The 22,622-nt window shown below is 43.0% G+C and overlaps 1 protein-coding gene across 2 annotated transcripts in view; it reads left to right on the top strand.

Moving 5' to 3' along the window:
- The window catches only part of PLXND1 (plexin D1), a 133,212-nt gene that overhangs the window by 25,120 nt on the left and 85,470 nt on the right, over positions 1-22,622 (top strand). For both annotated transcript variants that reach the window (XM_038410807.2, XM_043519807.1), the window contains exons 2-8: positions 8,368-8,544; positions 12,188-12,319; positions 14,527-14,627; positions 15,332-15,461; positions 17,539-17,713; positions 19,224-19,332; positions 21,196-21,298. In XM_038410807.2, coding sequence (XP_038266735.1) covers positions 8,368-8,544; positions 12,188-12,319; positions 14,527-14,627; positions 15,332-15,461; positions 17,539-17,713; positions 19,224-19,332; positions 21,196-21,298 — 927 coding nt within the window. The remainder of the gene's footprint in view (positions 1-8,367; positions 8,545-12,187; positions 12,320-14,526; positions 14,628-15,331; positions 15,462-17,538; positions 17,714-19,223; positions 19,333-21,195; positions 21,299-22,622) is intronic.

Raw genomic sequence — 22,622 nt, 5'->3', positions numbered from 1 at the left:
GTAAACAGAGGAAGGCTTGTATTTTTTGTTTTTGTAATGTGGCTGACTCTGCCCACAAGTATCCCTCATTTTGCCCATTTTGCTTTAGTATCTACAACTCCTGGAAGAAGAGTATTTCCCTGAAGTATATTTTTTAGCTTGAATTCATAGCCCTCTGTTCTCCCCAGATGATTCCCAAATTTATTTGGAATGTTCTGTCTGCATATCATAGCTCTTCCTGAGTTATACCTAAACGTTAATAAAAGCTAATGGTTTACATTAAGAAAGGCAAGAGATAAAGCTAGGGCACTTTTATCATAGAATTAATGGCCTGAAAATGTCAGTTGTGTAGGGGCAGCTGCCAAATATTGAGCCTCTGAAGATGACTGTAAGTCCCACAAATCAACAAGTTGGAGCGGATTATCTGATGTTAGCTGTGTCATTTTCCCAGGACTCCAGGCATGTTAGAAGCCAGCAGTTTAATCCACTCTGATAAGATGCATGAGGGAGTTAGACACTGCGTCCACTTACTGTTCCACTGTAATGCTTTCAGAGGCAAAGGAGGAAGAAGCCTTGTTAAAGCAGAAGCATGCAGGTTTTTCAAGCTGCCGCCTGGTTTTGATTCATAAACTCCGGCATTTCAAGTTGCACAAGAACTATTTTTAAGGTCACAAACACAGGAAACAAAAATCAATACATTTCATGGTTTCCTGAGTGTTGCCTCACCAATCCTCTTCCTCCCTCTGTTTCCAGCAGACTTCCTTCCGAAGCTGACATCCTGCAATCTAGCTTCTCATTCAGAGCTCTTGGGGATGAAATAGTTGTGATGGAAACTTTGATAAATCATTTTTCAGTTCATGGCTGATTTTAAGGCTGAGATAAAGAAGAACAAAACTTATGACATATAATAGCTTGTAATTTTAGATGGGTTAAGACTTTAAATCTTATATCTTTCTTTTTGAGATCATACTCAAGAGCTGATCTAACTAAACCTCCTCTTAGACTTTATTTAGGACTTGAGTCAAGTTGTATCATTGTGAATAATAGTGAAAATACCTATTGTAAAAGCCCTGCTAGACAGAGTGTGGGTGTGTTGTACTTCTGTCCTCAACTGGATGGAAACAGAGCTGCTTAGCTGGGCATGTATCATAGGTCTCATACTGTTAACTGATAGTGGAGATTTTCCTTTAGTTCAAGTGGCAGAGTGCTGTGTTTTGGAGCTGAAGGATCCAAATTCTATCCATACTATTCCTGTGAATTTCTGAGTGGCCCAGTTGTGTAGCAAAGACAGTGATGAAATACAAACGGTCACAGATTTGTTACGATAGGTAAAAGATAAAATATTGTTGATATTGAAACAAATTCTGTGTTCAGGGCCCCTACCCTCTAGTCACTCTTGTATAGCTGAGAGTAGAATTTGGCCCATGCTGTACCTAAAATCACTTTTATCCCTGTATTCATGACTTAAGTGTTTGTGTGAGTGTGATTCAAATAGGTAAAATGATATTTCAGTGCATGCTGAAAAGGATGCAACTTGGTCACTTCCAGTTTACCATAAAATAACAAGGCTAAAAATACATCTTGGTACTGCACTTTACAGACTGAAAAACAGAAGGGACGACCCCACCCTAGAATCCAAGTGAGGGGAACACTTCCTGTCCCTGATGGCTTCCCTTTGGAGGAGATGATGTAATCTGAAGAAAGGTGTTTTAGGGAAGAAGGATGTGTGCAAATCCAAATAAACTTCTGACTATATTAGAATGGCCACGTCCTGTTTACCATTAACCATTTGGCAACTATCTTAACTCAGCAACTTATGATTTACAAAGATGTAGACACAGAAGAGAAAGGACCTTCCACTCTGCTCTGCAATGTGCAAGAGGAAAGAATGAAATCCTTCTAATTGGGAGTGGGTGATCTTTGGAAGAATAGAGATACCTATCATATTAGTACACTGTTTCTCTGAAGATATGTCTGACTTCTTCTGGGACCTTAGTCAAATCACTTAACTGCTCTGTGCCTTAGTTTCCCCATCTGTAAAATGAGGATTACCACTCTTCTGTGTAATGAGCTCTGGGTAGTTAATAATTGTAAAGAGGATGAAAAATCTATTTTTTTGAGGATGAAAAATATTTGAGGATGAAAAATCTAAGGATAATTATCACTATGACAAATACATGTATCTGGTTAGATACATTTTGGTAAAAGTGTGGCTGAACATAGAAAGGACTATTAAATAGGAAAAATGAATGGCTTGTCATATTCTCTGCATATTAAAAGGGAATTGTGTTGTCTAGTTTCATGGGGAAATATAAACACTTTTTAGGAGATTGGGCTGAAATTTTTTTTAAGAGAACCTAATGGTGTAAAAATGCAAAATAGATTGAGCAAAATCATTCACATTTGCAGCACTTCATCCTTTCAGCTTGGTCGCTCACAAACTGCACCATATCTGAGTATATGTTGCCCCCTTTTTTGGCACATGCTCCAGCAGAAAAGTTTTTCAGATCAGGCTTTGTTTCTTCCTGTCGGATGTGACCAACAAAGCTAGTGAACCCGTGGTGTCTGGCAGTGGGGGAGGGAGAGCCAAGTATCATGTTGGTTTTCTTGGACAAAACTTAGTCTGTAGCTTGTGGCCATAAACTTGTGTTTGAGCAGCAATGTGGAGATGAATGCTAGAAAATGTTTGCAAGCCTTTTACTCTGTCTGGGCAACGAATTTAAGATTTCCCTGGATTATTCAAGAAGGGAATATTTTCCTGTGAGTGACATGTGCATGGACAACACGGTAGGTCTTTGCCATAGAATTGCTAAAAATATCTCGAAGCAAGAGTCTGCTCTGTAATCATGAGGTGCTATTGCAGCACCTGGAATTGACAGACCTGAGCTAGCTATAATCTAGCTAGCCGGGGTCTTGAAGCAGTGAAGCAACAACGGGCTGTACGGACTTGACTGGAACTGTGAGTAATTACCCACAGGCTAGCCCACACGGAAGTTCACTCTGCTGCAGCTTCAATACTCTGGTACTCGAGCCAACAAAATTATGTCTACACGAGCTGCAGTCACAGTGTAGACATACCCTAAAATTATGTCAGTGATGACACCAGCTGTGCAAGTGACACCAGTGTCATATGGACGTCTGCTCAGGATTCCTAACCTGGCACTTGGAATGACCAAAGAACAGACTGCTCTGGAGTCCCTAGAGAATCCATTCCAGCCTAGTGGGTGCTGTGCTACCTATGCCCTAATGCACAGCTATACATGGGAAGCACTAGATCTGTGACTGTAGATTCCAGCTGTGTAGCAGTGGATGTAGGAGCTGTAGAGGTTACTGAAGGGCTGAGGCAGCTGCTGCAGAGAGCACTTTTGCCTCTCCCTGCCCTGGAGAGAGTATTCCTTCCCTCTCTAGCTCCATGTAGGTTGTCAACCCTCCAGGATTGTCCTGGAGTTTCCAGAAATTAAAGATTAATCTTTAATTAAAGGTTATGTCATGTGATGAAACCTCCAGGAATACATCCAACCACAATTGGTAACCCTCACTCCACAGAGACCCCAGCCCACACAGCCTAGTTACTCAGCATGCATAATAGGCTCAGGATTTGGCCCTTAGCATCTAGAGATAGGCCCAGAAGCAAAGCAGGATTGGAAATTTGAATACCTTCAGAGTTGGGAAGTGACCAGACCCAGGGGTCTGGTTTGGGCCCGTTTCTGTTAATAACGCCAAAGGAACTAATTTACTGTAAAGATACACTCTTCAGGCAGGCATGTTCCTAAACAGGCTGTCTGTCAACATTTTCTGTGTGGCACAAGCAGCTCTTTACACTGGCAATAAGGATCTCGTAATAAAATAAGGGTAATAAACTGCCAGAGAAGTAAAGTGTAATGCACTTGTAAAGTGGCTTTTTTCTTTAACTCGGCATATTGCGGCTATTGAGGCTCGTGTGTGTATAGAGTTCCATTCAGATTTGAGACCCTGATAGACAGCACTGAATGAGCTGCAGTTTGTTAGGTCCAAATCAGTATGCTAATGAGAGAGGCATCTTCAGACCCCTGCATTTCGTCTGTTTAAATCAGCACCTCCCGGTGTTATTCTGAAGGAGTTGTTTGCATTTAGGCCTCAGTTCAGTAAGGTAGTGAAACATGTCCAGCTTTAAACATGTAAGTAACCCTATTGAAGTCAATGGGACTGTTCCCAAGCCTAAAGTTAGCCACGTGCTTAAGTACCTTGCAGAACTGGGACCTTGATTTCTTCTTTTTTTAGGCTACTGTAACAGCTGAAGGTCACCCCCATACATATCTGCACCCTTCCTGCTGTTTAGGGAGTCATATATAGCCACACACCAGTGAGTAGCAGAGGTGACATTTCAATGGCTTCTTGCGTCAAGATGAGCAATGGAAATGACACCACAGATGACATTATAATGGCTGTAGAAACATACCATTCATTCAAAAGTCTTTAGGTACAACCAGGGCATTGTATAAAAACTTCTGTGGGGGAGTCTCCAGGTAAATTTTTAACAGCGTTGCTGTTGTGACATTTGAATGCTGTCAAATCCATCCACATTGTCAGGGAAGAAATTGTAAGGAGAGTCACTCGGGAGTCAGAAGGAAATCTTCTTGGACATATGTTGGAGGAACCAGGCAATCTGTGTAAGCCCTTCCAGGCCTCCAAATACTGTGCGGCAGAGAAAGAGCCTCCGAGGGCAACGTTGGTGAAGCTGGGGGAATTTGGCTTTGTTGGCTTGCTCTACAGAGGGGTCCAGGTGGCCAAATTCCAATTAGGCAAAAACAAAACCATATATGGAGATGATTGAGAATGGGAGCATTTCACACCCACTTTGCACAGGTGTATTCAATGACACAAGGTGCAGAACAAGGAAAAATCAGGCCCAGGTTTCTGTTTTAGTTTCCAGTTAATCTGAATCACCAAATTTTTGTCTTTGTGGAGAAGGGCAACTTAAAGTCCCTGGTTTTGGTCCATCTTTGGTTTGCACAGATCTGGTTTTAATCTTTTGCAGATTCAGCCCACTGGCCTTTACTCCACTTGAGTGTCACTTTTAGCGTAAGGTTCAACCAGACCTGAAAGGTCAAAATGAAACTCCATTGAAAATGCCACCCTCGTCAGTTGAAACCACAGTTCATTGTGTTTTCTGCATGGAGCTATAGCAGGGGGATCCCCGGACTTAGAACTTGAGGGAGCTGGGCTGATGCTAGACTTGGGTGTTGGGCCCTTGCTTGCCAAAAGTTTTGTAATCCTGGCAGCTGAGATTTTGTAGCAAAAGCTGTAACACGGGCAAATTTCTCCTGGTTTAGGCGTGTCCAGCTCAAAGCTTTAGGCAAGGGTGGGAAACTTTGGGCTGTGTTTCACAAGGTATCATGAAGAGGTGGAATTCTCCCCCCGCCTTAACTCTCTGACAGATGGGCTAGTTGTGGTGGGCAGTGCAGCCAGGTCACTGACTCAGAGCACTCCAGTTATCAAACAGTGTGTGTGGTGCTGGCCACCCCACCCCAGCATTGTTCTGGGCATCAGGAAGGACTTCATTGTGGCTGCTCATGTCCACGTGCACAATGGCAGAAGGAAAGTGCAGGGGAGTCGTTTCCCAGTCCTTTGCAAACCCATGAGAAGTAGCCAACTCTTGTGTTATTTCTGGTTTTACTGAAAGCTCCAGCTCCTGGAGTCATGCTATGTTGGATGAATCATAGCTACTTCTTCTTTTTTTAATTGAAAGTTTCTACCCATTGTGGTTGTGGAGAAAAAGTTAAAAACATTAATCCACAAAGGCTTTTGAACCAGGAGGTAAATATAATGACCCACATTTATTATTTTTAAGTCAATCTCTCATGATTTTTTTAGAGATTGACTCATGGTTTTGGAATGCTTGGGTCTGGCAATGTTCTGCTTGCAAGGGATAGCTAGTTCTTGCACTACCTGAGCACTGGGGATGGCAGGCAAGGCAGCGTGAGGTAATCAGTGCCCCAGAGGGGACATGACTGAGGGGCAAGAGGCATGGCTAGTGGCTTGACCATCCCTTTCTGCAACTGTAAACACCTGTTCTGTCAGCACAGGAGATGGGCATGCTTTGTGCCCTTTGAGAGGATTTAGCAGCTCCTGTGTTCTCCCCAGTGTCCCTGGAGCTGTTCCACCTGCCTCACCACATAGGCACCCATGGGGAAAAATTAGTAGGTGCTCTGCACCCACCGGCAGCCAAACTCCCCCCCCCACTTCCTCTGCCTACCTCCCAGCATTTCCTGCCCGGCTGCTGCCAAACAGCTATTTGGCACCATTAGCATGCTCCAGGAGGTGGGAGAGGAGCGGGAACGTGCCACGCGCTCAGGGGAGGAGGCGGGGAAGAGACAGGGCCGGGGCAGGGATTTGGGGAAGGAGTTGGATTATTGGCAAGGAGAGGGTGGAGTTGGGGCGGAAAATTTGGGGAAAAGGTTGGAATGGGGGCAGGGGTGGGATAGGGGAGGGGCCTCATGGAAGAGGTGGAGTGGGGATGGGGCCCAGGGCAGAGTGGGGGTTCGAGCACCCACGTGAAAGAGGGGAAGTCGGCGCCTATGCCTCACCAGTCCCTCCCTCTGCCACTAACCAGGCCAGGCACCCTGTCCCCAAACCTCATTCTAGCCATAAAGTCATATTGCCTGGAGCCATTCAGAGGGATAGAGAGCAATGGGGATCCATCAGTGACAAGCAACCCAGTCCCTGACCTGGATTGTCTCAGATCCCTTTGTGACCCAGCCTGTCCTCCGGTTCATTGTGTGCGCCTTCAGCGCTGCTGCATTGCCAGCCGCCCCCTCTCCCCCTCTCAGAATCCCTGAGCCAAGAAGTTCCAAAGCTGATTCCTCTCCTTGCAGGGCTTTTTGCCATTTTGTGGTTAGGCAGCCACACCAGCCAGGCAGCATGTGGGGGTTGATGGGAAGTAGCTGAGTTGTGTAAGACTCTCGTGTTGTGCTTAAACTATGTGGATGGATTTCCCACACACACAGTTTAAAGCAGCAAGTCTCTCTGAACTATGGGACAGCAAAACAAAGAGGATCTATAGAGATCATAGAGCTAACAAGCTTTGCAGACAGAGTGCAAGGGAAGTACATTTTTTGTAAAAGTATTTTTCAATCTAACTATTGTTAGCTGCTTGTTCTCTCTGGACTCAGACAAAGGAGGATGCTAGCAAATTCCTTGCCCAGGGCTCTAGTTTCCCCTTGGGCTGCCACAGGACCGTCAGGAACCCTTAAGAATTAAAATCTTCACTCTCTCTCTGCTCTGATCTAATTTTGTCATTCCAGTATCCTGTTGCCAGTATCTGTGCCACTGTAGCCTTGGGCCCGATCCAGCTTCTGACACCCATACTGACAATGAGCAGCACCTTACTCCACAGATAGTCCCATTGAAGTCAATGGGCCATTCGTGGAGTGATATACTATTAAACATGATTAGGGGTATCAGAATTCAGCCCATTTAAAATCCGTAAAAAACTTTGCCTTTGACTTTAGTAGGAGCGGGATTGGGCCCTGAGTTTACAGCCCTCAATCTCAGAAAAGTTTGCTCATATGAAAATGCTATTCAGGGTCACTCTATTTAAAAACAATCCTGACTACCCTTACATTTTAAAGAAAAAGAGAAAAAATTGCAATTGGTTGCCAGCTGTCTTCAGGTCTGAATGATTCAATACTTCCACAGTGGCAAACCCCAGGGTTCAACAGTACCTAACCTGGGGTTACAAATGAGTATAGATGCTCAAGCCCTATATTAACAAACCTTGGGTCTGGTAACTTGAGTTCTACTAACCCTGGGTTTACACTGTAGTGTAGACATATCCTCAGGGACAAATCCTGTGAGCTGCAGGAGGGATGTGAGAGGTCTCAAAGGCCGTGGAACTGACATCCCAATCATGCATAGGCTGGACAGGGAACTCTGCTCTCCTGAGTACCATGGGGTTCTCTCCACATTATTACCACAGGGAATTGCATAGTAGGTTCAGGAATAAGGCTCCGGCAAGTGGATGTAAGGAATGCAGAGGTCTTAGACACTTGTGGAGACCTGAGGCTGTAGTGGTGATCTACAAGTGACTCTGTTGGTACCCTGCAGTATGGGCAGAAGGATTCTCTTCCCTCAGCCCCTATGAAGCCCTGTAGCACAAAGCTCTCTTTCTTGAGCCTGTGCAGTGGTCAGGATTTGGCCCCAGCAAGCAGATCTAATGAGTAAGAAGGTGCCATTTTATAGCCATTTTCTCAATTGTAACTACTGACTAATATTTCTTATTTAATACCCAATGGTAAGGTTTCCCTGTGTATGACATAGAACCCTCAATGGGTTGTTTTGTTCAAAGGGTACAGTCTCAGTGAGAAATGTATTTTGTTGCCATGATTTGACATGAATGTTTCTTTGCAGCTGCAGCCAGAGCAATTAGACTGTGGAGCAGCCCATCTCCAACACCCTTTGGCCATCCTGCAACCCATAAAGGCAACACCAATGTTCAAATACCAAGGCCTCACTTCGGTGGCCGTTTCCAGTGTCAATAATTACACCGTTGTGTTTCTGGGCACAGCAAATGGAAGACTCCTGAAGGTAAAATTAGCATGTTACTAGAGAGATAAAAATGAAGCACTTAAGGGAGTTGATGGCTCAGGGATGGGTGGTGGGGTTTGGAGCCTTTCACCTCTCGGACCATTGGTTTGTATCATACTCAGGATGGCAGTATCTGAAAGCAGTTGCTGTACCACCTCACAGTGTGTAGTTCTGCAGGCTTCCCAAAATAAGCAGGGATGGTTTGGCTCATTTCTTGGATGGGTGACTACCAGGTTGCTCTTAGATGCAGCTGGAAGTGGTTTTAGTGTTCACCCCACATAATAGTATGGGGCACTGTGCTCCTGGAAGTGTCTTCTCTCAGATGAGGCATAAAACAGAGTTTTTGACCTCTTGTGGTCATTAAATATCTCATGACATTTTTCATAAGAATAGGGTTGTTACTACTTGTGTCCTGGTTAAATGCCAACTTGAACATGCACGCTGCCTACCTAAATTCCCCTGTCAGTTTCAGCTGAATACATTGCATTTTCTTCCCACCCTACAAATGTTACATCACATCACTGTGCGCTGTTAACTAGCTGATATATTCCACCCCAGAGGTGGCTGCACGGAAATCGGGAGATTCAGGTAATGTGGGCAAATTGTGATCCTTGGGTGAAAGGCACTAGAAAAGTGTTGTTATTGTTGATCATCTCAGAACTGTTTGGTGGCCTGTGTGAAATCAGTTGTCAGTCCCAGTCCAGTTTGCAGTAGAGAGGTGTCCATCTTACATAAACCACCATCACATGGCACCTTTGTTGGCAGCCTCAGCAGTGAGAAAGGACTACTGAATCCTGAGATGTGGCCCTTCCCATGCAGGGCTGAGGCACGTTGACACGGCAATATGAAGGAAGTGTGCTCTGGTACTGCCCACGCGGTAACTGCACTGAGAATAAAGAGTTCAGTCTTTAGGACTTTCAGTACAGCCCATTTATCCATTACTGTATTCACAGTAATAGAAAAAAAATATCATTTGACAAGCTCTCTCTGAGCACAGGCTTTCATTCTGCAATAAAGAATTAACTGGATATTACTTTAATCTATACAATGATATACGCTGCCTGGTCATTGGTATCTGTTAATCAGTATTTAAGGCTACAATATGATTGTGTTGTATTTTAATATACTGTAGAAATAAAAGACCTCAGTTGAAATGCTATTTTATAGCATTTTTTTATTAGCAGTGTCCTCTAATAAATTCTTCCCTTGATTTGGTGGTTTTTAAAAGCTCCTTATAGACTGAAGAATCACTGAGTGATCATTCCCCAGTGTCAAACTCTGAAGCAGGTCTGAATCCATGCATATAATATTGTCTCTCTGTTGAAACAATGCACTGAAGGCAATGTAGGGCAAAGTACTAGCCTCAGTCAAGAGCCAAGGTGCAGGGCCAAGGTTTCAATAACTTCAATGCTTAGAGTTTGCCAAAGGAAGGTTTACGTTCCAGCCAATCACAGCAGTTCACTAAAGTCCCTGCATCAGTAAGCCCATAGAGTAGAAAAGACCATCTAGGAGAGACATGGCTGGAATCTGCTTTATCTCAGCCTGGAGCTAATAGTACATAATTTGGAATATTGGATCAAAATACTTGGAGAAGAGAAAATGAATCCAATTTCTCTCATTGCTTCCAAGTGCTCCTGGCAGAAAAGTGGGAAAGATCTCAGAGAAGCTCTCTGGTTTCATTTTTGCCTCGAGGGGGAGGTAATCCAACAGGGTGATAGGCAATTGACGTCATAGCCAGGTGCACAGGGCCAAGGGTGAAGACACATCCCACATGCAGCTCCCGTTCACACAGTATTAACAGTTCTGCTTCCATTATCGTATCAGAGAAAGCAGCCTTATCTGCTGAACGTCCATTAGAGAGAGGCTCCTGACTACTCTTGACTGGGATAATTTGCTCGTATAGCTATAATTTAATTCTGCAACACAGCTGCGTAACCAGAAGCCTTTTTACCTTCAGGGCTCTTTGTTACTTGGCATGGCATAAAGAATACTTTATGTGGGTTATAATTCAGATCTTTGCTGTCCAAGAAAAGACAGCAGGAGGGCAGAAGTAGCGTTTGACCAGCTCCCCCAGCAGCAATGATGGCTGCCAGTCACATGGGGAATCAAACATACTGCAGGATGGCATATCATAGGGGCCATTATTTGAGCCACAATCGAGAGTTGTTAAATAATGCTTTCAAAGCTGCTAAGCTTACAGTGTAGTGTAAAAGCATGGCAGAGCCTAGCACCCTCCCTGGGGATACAGGGATTTTCTGTTGAGTCATCCTGATGTCCTGGTGCTGGAACCCAGTACACAGATGCAGAGGTATTTTTGCTGAATTACTCAGAAGTTAGACCAGGTTAGGTCTAGTCCGCTCCAGTCCAAAAGCATAAGAGCTCCCCATGGCTGTATCTACACTATCCTTTTCCCTAAAAACTTCCCTCAGTTGCTAACACCAGCATAGCTGCAATAGGGGAAGCTCTAGACTAGCTAGCTAGACTGCTGTCTATCAGCATTATTACCACCATGTCACCCAGCTCTGCTCTGAGGGTTACACAATGGTAACACTGTTGGCAGCCTTGTCTGTACTGGGGCTCCTGCCACTGCTTTCATTGGTGGAGCTACACCAGTGCGTAGCAATGGTGGGAATTTTTTAAGGGCAAAAAGGCTAGTGTAGCAAGGCACCAGGACCCACAGAAAGAGATGTCTTGTGAAGAAAAACACTAGGAACAGCCAAGCTTGTAGGGGCAGGGGGAAAATTAGCTGGAAGAGAGGAAGGATTGTCTTGTGGTTAAGGCACCGAACTGAGAGTCAGGAGATCTGGGTTAAGTTCCTATCTGTAGAATTCTAGTGTGACTTCAGGAAGTCATTAATCTTTCTCAACCCCATGTGTAAAATGGAGATGATAATATTTCTTCTCTTCCATGTTTCTTATCTATTTAGTTAGTAGCTTGCAAAGAATGTGTACAGTGCCTAACACAATGGGGCCTCAACCTGAGTTGGGCCTCTGAATGCTGCTGTCATACATATAACACTTTTCTGAGCATAATTGTTTTAAGTTTAAAGATTTGGAAATAAAATAATTTTCCAATATGATGACGATGATAATAATGATAACAATTAATTTGCCTGTATATGTCTGAAGACCTAATTTTGATTTTATTTATGCTGGTTTAAATCAGGAGTAACTCCACTGAGATGATCTGAATTAGACTGACATAACACCAGTGTGAGATCGGAATTAGGCCCTTTAAGTCATTGCGGTGGCAGGATCTTCACCCTTTCATGGCAGAAAAAGGGAGTTCCATGCAGCTTGCTAAGTAGGAGTCTTTGGCCTGAGACATTAAAAATGGAGATCATGTTGAAAGATCCCATAGCATTTCCCATTAGAGATGGGGTTTGCCCTTCACCAACCAGTATTTCCCTTCCCCTCACAAGTGTTCTGTGTTGCAAGCAGAGTTGCTTCCCTCCACCCCAGCATGGCTGCATTTTAGTGGTGCTGTGTTTGTGCAGTTTATGGAGCACTTTGGGATTAAAGCTGATGTTAAAATATAAGACATTATTAGTTACCATTTTACTTCTGAGTTTATAAGAAGAGTGAGAAAAACCTCTCTCCCATAACAATGTTTGATCTCAACAAATGGTTCTTTTTCACTATAGATTAATCTGAACAGTGACATGAAGGTTATTAGCAGGAAGTCCGTTTCAGTGGCTTATGGGGAATCCGTTCATCCTATCATGCAGTTTGATCCTTCTGATTCCAGCTACCTCTATCTCATGACATCCTATCAGGTAGGACTTTTGTTCTCCATACATTTGGCAAAGTGCATTCATTTGATATTTGCAAACAGCATTGGTTTAGGGAAAAGAGAGGAGCAGAAATATTATTTTAATACCAGTAATGTACAGACTTGTAAAGGTTAGGAATCACTCCAAAGTTTAGATCAAATGTTTTCAGAACCGTCCATACTTTTTGGGTCTACATAGGTAGGCTGGAAGTCACACAGGAACAAACTTCTTTGCAAGATTTCTGGTACCATTTCCTTCTGGCCAGGCTAGAAATATTGTGAGAATAGCCTTCTGTTTAAAGTTTTGGTACTGGCACTTCTGAACAGAACTTGGAAATGCAGAGAGACATAAAAACTAGAGATGGGTCATAACCTCAAAGTTCAGATCCAATTGTCACCAAATTTGGGGGTATTTGGATTTGAAGGTTTGCATTGACCCATTACTGAGACCAGACCCAGCTGCAAAGTTTAGTTCTGGATCTGAACTTTCCCAAGTTTCAGCGGGGTTGGATGCATGATTCATGTCAGCTTCACTTTCAGTGAAAATGAATAAAAAGTTACCCAAACTTTTTCAAACTTCATAATGAGTATTTGGCGTTTGGGGCCAGGGTTCAGGTTGATTCCTGTTATCTGAACTGGTTCACCCATCTCTGTGCAACTAAAGGTGAAAGCTACAGTGAAACATGCTTTAAGCAATTACCTACTGGGCTGGCAAAAATAAATAGATGTTGGTCTTTATCTGAAATTTGGATAACATTGTACTAGAAATGTTGGGGATTCTTTTAAAGGGTCACTCAAGAAAAAGGTTTGCCTGTTGGAGCTGGTCCTCAGGGCAGGTTTCACTGTACCTACAAATTCACACACCTCGTCTCATAGGAGTGCACTATGCAGCGTGGAAGGCTCTGTCTTTGGAGAGGCCTGAAAATTCCATAGCAGGAAGAAACAAATGGTCTCTCCTTGCCTTCTGTTAAGTGAACAACTGAGGAGGAACAGAGTTCAGTTCTTGCTCCAAGCCCTGGTGGTCTGTCCTGAATTATATTTTAATTTGTTGAAACAGACTCACAACCACTACTTTTATATATTGTATTTATACTTTCCAGCTGTAATTCCCTGCAGACTGGCCATTATCATGTCATGGAACTCTCCCAGGGTGCCTGTCTAGCTAATATCTCAGACCCCTTAGATGCCTCACAAACACTTATCTCACAAAAAGATACCTGCTATGAACTTTATCCTGGGTGGACTAAAACTCCATGTGCAGTACTTCAGATCAGATAGTTTGGCCCTTTCCTTTAAATTAGGCCAGATCAGTTCCTTTTGCCAATGGAATTTACATTTTGGGAATCTTGACAAGCAAGTGTGGAAACTGCACAGCACGTGTTTGAGGAGAAACTGGCCCAGATGACTGGTTGTTTGAGATGCTGAGTACCTTTTGGGAACTGAGGGCTCTCAGCACCTTGCATTGTCAGACTCTAAATTATCAAGTTCCACTCAGTCTTCTTTTCCACGTGTTTAAAAATCTAGGAAAGAAAGCATACAAGTGACTGCATTCTCCCCTTCCAAGTGGTTCTTACAGAGCAACTCACCAGAGGTATTGCTGACCTACTTGCTATCCCAAGAATCATATTTCCCTACATGTGAATGATTTTGTATTCATAGGTAAATTCTGGTCACTTCATAAATCGACAAATATTTTTCACCCCCTTCTAGAAGAGGTCTGGCAAGTATGAAATCTTGAGGTTCTCACACTGATCATGACCCAAGTAACGTGCGGTGAAATGGTGACAAAAACTGATCCCATCTAAAGCATCAAAAGGGTTTTATATTTTAATAATGTTGCTGTCCCTCATCTTGCAGTTATGCCGAAGATGCTGGCTAACAAGAAACAGAGACCTATAGTCTTCTGTTTGCACATAGTGCTCCCATTACTCACAGAACCATAAATTGGAGTGATGGAAAAGTCTAACCCGTGCCCCTGCCAGGGAAGGATTGTTCCCCTTTAGTACATTTCCTAATACATTATCTAGTCTATTATTCAAAGTGTTTCACCATGTGTGAGTCTCATCAATACCTCATTAGCGTCAACTACAAGTTTCCTTTCCGTTGTCAAGAAGTGCACATACACCAGAGAGTTTGGGTTTTTTTTGTGGCATCTGAAAATGTTTGGATACCTAGGAATGATAGTGACCTTGGGTTTTGCTTGTTGCACAGATGACCCGTGTGAAGGTGGCTGCCTGTGACCAGTATGCAACATGTACGGAGTGCTTGGCTGCAGCTGATGCTTATTGTGGATGGTGTACAATGGAGACCAGGTAGAACTTCTTGTATCTTCTCCTGGGTGATTGTCTTTGGACCTCTTCCTCAGAGTTTCAGCAGATTGCTGTTTTGCTGCACAGCCATTCTAGCTTACAACCTTTGTCTGATCTTTCCCAGTTTTTACCAAATACAGGGCAATCCTTTTAAAGATGCCTTAACCCAGTCTCAAGCTTTGAGAGTGTACTTTTTTGCTTACTCCTTAATTGCATCTGCATTTTTATGACTATAGCTAATTGTGAATGCAAAAAAGAGGTGTTAGCCATCTAATCACTTGACTGTTAGTGCAAACAGCTAGTTAGAAAGCTGAGTCCCGTCACTGGCAGCTGCAGTTACTTGTGGGCACAATTCAATGCATACCCAGAAATCAGGCTGCAAAATTAGACTCTGTCTTCCCAAATCAGGTCCAGGATTTTTGACCAAACACACATGTTTCTCTCTTGTTCTGCACTCAGTCATTGCAGTCTACTATCTCCCCCTCACATAAACATATTTCCCATTGATGCTAACAGGAGTGGTGTGCTGATATCGTGATAACTGTACCCATTAACGATAGCAGTAGCACAATAGGCTGAAACACCGAAGTTGGAGAAATGGGAGGAAGTCTGCAGATTTCTACAGGACCTTCTTTGTAATTGTCACAACCGTTTTATCAATATTTCAATAGGCATCTCACCATAAATTGTGCCTCTGTTTGTTTCAGGTGTTCTCTGCAGCATGAATGCATTAATTCCACTGAGCCAAATTTCTGGACGAGTGCAAGTGAAGGAGTGCAGCAGTGTCCTTCAATGACTATCATGCCATCGGAAATTAATATTGACAGTGACAACAAGGTACATCTAATGTGGATACAGGTTAATAAAGTGCGATGGCCACAAGTCTCCATCTGTTCTCGGTGCCCACAGATGTCATTGCTCTAGCTAGGATAATGATTCCAAACATTTTGGGGGCAATAATACCAGTTTGCCAGATTCCCACCTCATATGTTCTAGCTGGTACCAGCTACTGTTCACTGCTTCCCATTCAGCGATGAAACTGGTCATTGGAGCAACCCAAGCACCATTGTGTATTACAGAGCAGTGGCAAAATTTTCAAAAGCATGGAAGTCCCATTTTCAAAAGTGACTTAGGCACTTAGGAGTCAGTCTCATTGAAAATCAATAGGGCTTGGGCTCTGAAATGCCTTTATGTCACTTTTGAAAATGGTACGTAGTCTCCTAAATCACTTGAATGCTTTTGAAAATTTTACACATTAAAAAAATGGGGGGAAAAATTAAAATTTTGAAGTTGTTCCCTTTCCTTGGGTTCTAAATTAATTCATCTGTTTTTCATGAAAATGTTTATAATTTTTTAATCAACATTTATATCAAAATCAACTATTTTTGAAATTTGTAACAAAATGGTTTCTTTACCAAAAACCAAGTTTCTGGTAAATGAAAAAATTTGCTAAACTTTTTGATAATGTCATTGGTTTATGGAAAAAGTTTTGGTTTTGAAAAAAGGGAATTTTTCACCCAAATAAATCTTTTTAATCTAAAAGATTTTGATCAGCTCCAGCGTGTTGGAATGGGCTACTGAGTGGGAAGCAGGCAGCAAAATGAACCAGTGCGCAGCACAGGTGAGGAGAGGGAACCCAGCGTACCAGTCCCCATATCTGGTACAGCTTCTCACTGCCTGGAAACAGCTGGGTTAGAAGAGGGTCACTGACTATGTACTTAGTTTTCATCACAGTGTTGAATCAGCAGCAAACTTTTATTTTAATTAAGTTTAGAGATTGGTGTGAGGCTCAGAGTTTGGATGCATCTCCAAACTTCCCCAAAGCTCACGGGAGATGTTCAGTTCAGGGTCTGGGTCTGGCAGAGCTGGACACAGTCCTAGCCACAGAAAACTCTAATTTGGCTCTTTTGAAGCAGAGGCTTGGGGCCAAATGATCTGCTGGCGTAATCCCATTGACTGTGCCATGGAGTCACAACTGCAGAGAACTTAGCCTTTGGGGTTTTATTTTAAGATAATGTACAAAAGAAAAGTCCGTACTTCAAAATCTTCAATTCCTGCTGCTGCTTAGGCAAAAAGTTTTCACAACAAAAAATAAACCACCAAAAATGAATTTGAAGTTCCCTTCGGAGGAGTGCAGAGCAATATTTTCTCCACCAATCACCAATAGCCCTTCAACCTGAATGGCCTTTTTCATATACACTTCAGTAAGTTAGAGCAGCTACCCTGCCCCCTTCCCTTGAGCTCCTGAGGGGCTCCTCTCTCCCAGGCAGGGCAGAGGGTATCAAGATCACATGAACTTCTTATTGGGGCAGAAGGGTCTTCTCACTATGGGCCTGAAGTCATCGGCCTGAAGGTTTGGCTATAGACTAGAATTTCCCCAAAGTTCAAGAATTTCAGATCCAGAGTTGGTTTGCCCCCACTCTCTTCTATCGTTTCATGGGCATAATCCCACCCTGGGGGTATTTGAAGTTCCACAAGGACCTGCTGCTGTAAAGGGAAGAGGTGTGCTCTAAGACAAGGTGGGGATAGAACCAGTAAGGTGCTTAGGGTGGAGTGGGCTAGGTGGCACGTTCCGGATGGAAGGGAGCAGTTCAGATATGTGTAGTGGGGCTCCTACCTTGGCTTTGTGTTTGGACGACCATCTGAATAAAGTACATGGCTAGTTCTGAGTGTCAAACTATGAACATACCCTATATTTTTACCTACGGAAACAATGAACTCTATAGTGACAAAGGTGTATTACTGTAGCAATTTCTTGTACACCGTATGACGCATATGACAAAGTAGATATTGAAAAAATCAGCTGTCAGTGGACATGTTTGCTGAACTGGTTAGTCTATATGTTTCAATCACCTTGTCCAACTCTGTAAATCACTTTCTATAGCAATAATTGAACTTTTTGTCCAAATTTAAGGCCATGATAATCCAAATAAATGGGAACATCCCGAGCCTCAGTGGAATGGAGATGTCTTGTGATTATGGAAATAATATCTACACTGTCGCCAAAGTCCCCGGAAATGATGTAAACTATTTTATTTATTGTAATTTTCTTCCAAGAGAGAAATATCCCACGTTCCCACCCAATCAAGGTATGTAATGGAAAATGGGCTGAAGGTACATTCCAAAACTTGTTTTATGGAATTAATTTTCTTCATTGTTGTGTTGATTCTGCGGTTAAAGGTTATTTTTTTGCAAATAATACTATTTATAGAAAACATTGGAAAAAAGGACAGCTGCACAGCTTCTCTAGTATATGAAATGTCACATTATAATCATTGCTGGAAGTTCCTGAAATCTTTTTACCATCCTAACATGAGTTGTCAATCAGTATTTTCAAATCCATCTATTATTACTGGTGGAATTGAAAAACCAGTTCAGGTATGTAACTTATTGGGTTTTGCTTATTTTGTCTAGATAAAATTTGTTTTTAAATTTTCTTTTAATAAGTACTGAAATCTACAAGTTTAAGCTCTTTATAAATAATAACATTATTGGTAATTCTAATTATAACTATTTTACTTTCCTTTCAAAAATACATTTCAGAAAAAAAATCCAGAAGAAAAAGTGAAGTGTGGTCTGAGACAGATCAGGAACACTAATACCATCTGCATGCTGCTCTTTCCAAAATACTAAGACTGAAATCTTCAAACCTGCCCACAAACTTTGGATGCTTCCAAAATTGGACGCTCAGCATGAGATACCTGGGACCTGATGTTCATAGACACTGCACATTTGCAGTCCCACTTGAAGTCAGGGGAGGTGGGTGCCCAACGCCTTTGGAAATCAGGCCCAGATTGTTTCATGCTAGGTACAGTAAGGCATCCGGAATCTGTAGCCAGTTTTGAAAATTTTGACCTAAACATTCTAGACTTCAGGGTGGGATTTTCACAAGTCTTCACAATTGGTCTAACTGCTCCACTGAAGTCCAGGGGGGTTTAATCATTGACTTCAATGGGAGCAGAGTTAGGCCAACACTCCGGCACTTTTGAAAATCCCACTCATATTAAGCAGTTTTAAAAGATGTCATTGATGTTCTCCCCAGCTGTAGGAAGAATGATAGTGATTGAACTGCTAGCTATTATTGTTTATGGTAATGTCCAAGTCAATTTCTAGAAGCCTATCTTCTGATTTTTATGCACTTCTTGGAAGAGGCTTTGAGTCTCATCCCAGGGGTGTTTATCATAAGATTTCAAAAAATTAAGTAATTAAGCAAACAGCAGGAGAAATGTAGTTTACAAATGTTGGTAGCCAAAAATGGGACTTGTCACTATTCTCTGTTGGTTTGTCCACACTGAGAAAATGACTGAGGTTTTAAAACATATTGACTAACCTGATTTAATTAACAAATTTAAAAATACAACTTAGCACCTAGTGTAGGCAAAGACACTAATTTAACTTTGGGGGGGAAGGGATTTAAAGTTGGGGGGGGCTAAATGAGGAGGAGCATATGAACTCTGAGAGGCAACCCAGAGGAAACCCCAAAGAAAAAATTTCAGCAGCTGGGATATTGTTTGCTCAGAAGTTTTGTCTTGCCCGCTAAGATTGAGCAAAAATAGAAACTCTCTTGTGATCCAATAATCTTTGGCTTGCTTGTTTCAGACCATGTGATTGTTCAAACTGCAATACGGGTCAACGGCAAAAATATTGTCTGGGCCAATTTCACCATCTATGATTGCAAAAGAACTGGAAATATTTACCCCAAAACAGCGTAAGTGATCTCACCTTTCATAAATTACAGCAACCAAAGCAGTTTGGGCGGAGGTCAGAGTTGGGAGAGAAGGCAGGGTGTTGACAAACAGTAGCTTGCTCTGCTGTGTCTCACTTTAGAACCTGGTGATTGAAACTTCCAAATCTTTGTGCCAGGGGAACAGATGTAAATTGAGCAATTCAAAATGGTGTATGTGCATCATCTGAGAGTGCTTGCTTGTGGGGTTAAGTGAGCAGGAACAGTCTTCCCTGCCAGCGGGACTGTTTGAGTCCTGGGCAGGATTTGGCAGGACTGAGGATGATGATTGCCAGGGATTTATACAGGAAGGTCCTAGCAGCCTCTCAAGCCATCTGGACATTTTGATGGAGCCTGGCTTATCTTTTTTTTTTATTCTTTTTTTAAAAACATGAACAATATTTTTATTTGAAAGTTTTTTGTGTTAACCCTTAGGGTGCTGGCTAATTTCCAACCCTTTAGCACTCGCATGCTAATCTATGTGTGCATCGAATATATCTAATCAGTATACTACATTTAATCTAATCTATAGTAGTTATAGAGAATCCATCACCATAGTATCAGGAGACCTGGTAAGCGTCGTACCTTAGGGACTGGACAGTTTCCAAGGGTTTAGTGGAGGTATCTGAAAGCTGCTGTGCCAAGGAGAGGGAGTGTTTCTGGCTGCAGGGAAGTGAGGACAGATCTGTACTCATGCCTTCAGATTCCCAAATGGCCCTGTCATCACCCCCTCCTCCCCGCACATACCCCAGAAACAAGCCCATCATCTCGTGGCTGACCTCATGACATATTCCACTACCAGTTTCTGACCACTTCGAGCTGGAAACCAGCAGGGTATGAGGGGGAATCACAGCAGGAGGAGAAGTCTGGAGTGCAAACAAACTGGCCTGGAGCCCAGAGCAGCTCTGTGCAGTGATATGGACCAGCAGCATGTGGCTGTGGGCTGCTGGATGGGGCAGGCTACAGTGGTTGTGGGAGGGTCCAGAAGAAGACTAAGAAAGCCAGAGGAACCTCACTGGAGAGAGAGGAGGGAGTTGGGAGCAGGGAGCCAGACAGCTGTCAGGCTAGAGGGAGAAGAGGGGATTGAAGAGAAGCCAGGTATACTTGGCTCCCAACTCTCTGCTGAAAGCCTTCAGGCTGGGTATGTTTGTCTTCTTGTTCTAGGGGGGGTTAAACAACAGAAACAGTCAGACAAATAATCCATGCATTTGACACACTGAGTCCCATCCCATGCATTTCCAGAACTGCTTGGGAATAGCCATGTATCTCTCATTGGATATAATGGATTTGTGGTGCTGGTTTCAACCCATGGAACTCTATGCACATTTACAGGGTATAATGATGTGACCCAATGACCCAGTCAGTGTAAGGTTCCACAGCCTCTACACAAAGCCATTGAAATAGCCACCAGAAAAGTTAGCATCACTTGACTTAATTTACAGGGTCTAAAAGACATATTTTTAAAAATGGGAGAGGGGCTCAAATACTCACTGGCTGCCTAAAGTCACTCTGTGGTCCAGAAGCTTTGACTGTGAGCCAATTAATGGAACTGACACCTTTAACTACTTGTGGAGAGGTCATTCCCCACAAAGGGCCAGCCTGATGCAGAATCAGGCGAACAGCCTCAAGAGCTTTTGGGCCTCAGCATAGCCCGGACAATAAAAGGAGGGATAGAATGACCCAGAGTCTTCTCTGAATGGATTTGTCCTAGGCACAATAAAACAGAGAACACAGACTCTACAGGTATGTGAAGAACTATAACCTGACACTGACATTGGGCTCTGCAGAGGGGGCTGAAATCTGCATGGCCTTTAAAAATTAAGTGCACCTGCTTTTTATGCATTTCAGATGTACCAGTTGCCTCTCGACCAAATGGAAGTGTTATTGGTGCACTGAGAAATACATGTGTGTCTCCAATTACTCTGATTGTGAGGACTCACTAAAGATGAATGTAAGGCATATTGGGCTTTGTTATGTTGTATGATTTTGTAAGTTGGCTGCATTATTGTTGTTTTCTGCCTTTTCCTGGAGGAATTTCCTGTGTTGACCAGATGCCATTGGTTTTAGAATACTTTACTGAATATATATGGGGTCAGCTGTGGGGCTGGGACTCAGGAGACTGAGGCTCTGCTCTTGGCTCTGTCACTGACTTGCTGTGTGGCCTTCAGAAAGTCTCTTCCTCACTCAGTGCATCAGTTTCCCTTTGTGTAAAATGAAGATAATGGTCCTGCACTTTTTAAAGAGCATTGAGATTTGGAAATAAAAAGCTGTGTGTAAGTGCACAGGAGTAATGACTTTCTAGACAATAGCAAGCTCACAGGTTCTGAAAATGCTTCTGTCTGGATTGGTGATGGGATACAGAGCCTGTCACCATTTTAATCTCTCTCCAGTTAGTAGCAAGAATACTTAGCATTTATGCAGCACTGATTAGCACCCCTGTGAAGTAGGTAAGTAAGTATTCTTGCTCTCTCTTCACAAGTGGGGAAACTGACACTAAGGTTGGTGAAATGACTTACCCAAGAGCATGCAGAGAGCTGGTAGCAGAGCCAGGGTTAGAACTGAGCAGTTGCTAGTTCCCATACGTGTGCTTGATCACATGGCGTCTCCAGGTAGTGACTGAAAGTGGTTATATTGAGAGGCTATTCTGTGAGCTGTGAAAAGTGGTTCTGTGGTCTCAGTCCTGCTTCTAGTAGATAAGTGTCACCATTACATAACCTGTTGGCTCCAACTAGCACCTTTGTTAGCAGCTGCAGCAGAAGGCATAAAAATGTTTATTGAGATGGCGTCTAGTCAGCCCTCTCCATTCTGGAAGTGGTCCCTCTAGACTGAGGAGGAGGCATTGTGGGGGAAACTAACACTGAGCTGTACCTGTTCTACAGCTAAAAAGAGGACTTCAGTTTCCAGGGCGGTCAGTCCATCACCTTTCATCAGTTTATCTCCAGTTTTCTTTCCGTTGACAAAGCTGTGTGTGTCTGTGTATCTTGTGACAGAGTAAAGAATTGTTCATGTGTGGGGTTCTTTCAATGTACATGTTCAGTTTTCCTGGTTATTTCAGCAGGCTTTGTCCCTTGGTTCTTTATTACCATTCAACCTGGAGCGATGCCTTGATTTCCACGCACCTTGGGATGCCTGGATTTAAGCAATAAAATAAATGTAGCAATACCTTACAATGCATTTAGCTTTTACTAGGCTGCTGTGGTACATTAATGAAATGGCAGCTAACTTGCTAGAGCGCCACTGGTGAGTGCAGAAAATCGCCTTTATCCAAATTACAG

The sequence above is a fragment of the Dermochelys coriacea genome, chromosome 7 (genome assembly GCF_009764565.3).
Source record: "Dermochelys coriacea isolate rDerCor1 chromosome 7, rDerCor1.pri.v4, whole genome shotgun sequence".
NCBI classification, from domain to species: domain Eukaryota; kingdom Metazoa; phylum Chordata; order Testudines; family Dermochelyidae; genus Dermochelys; species Dermochelys coriacea.
The sequence above is the reverse complement of the archived record's forward strand: the minus strand, read 5'-3'. Positions and strand labels throughout refer to the sequence as shown.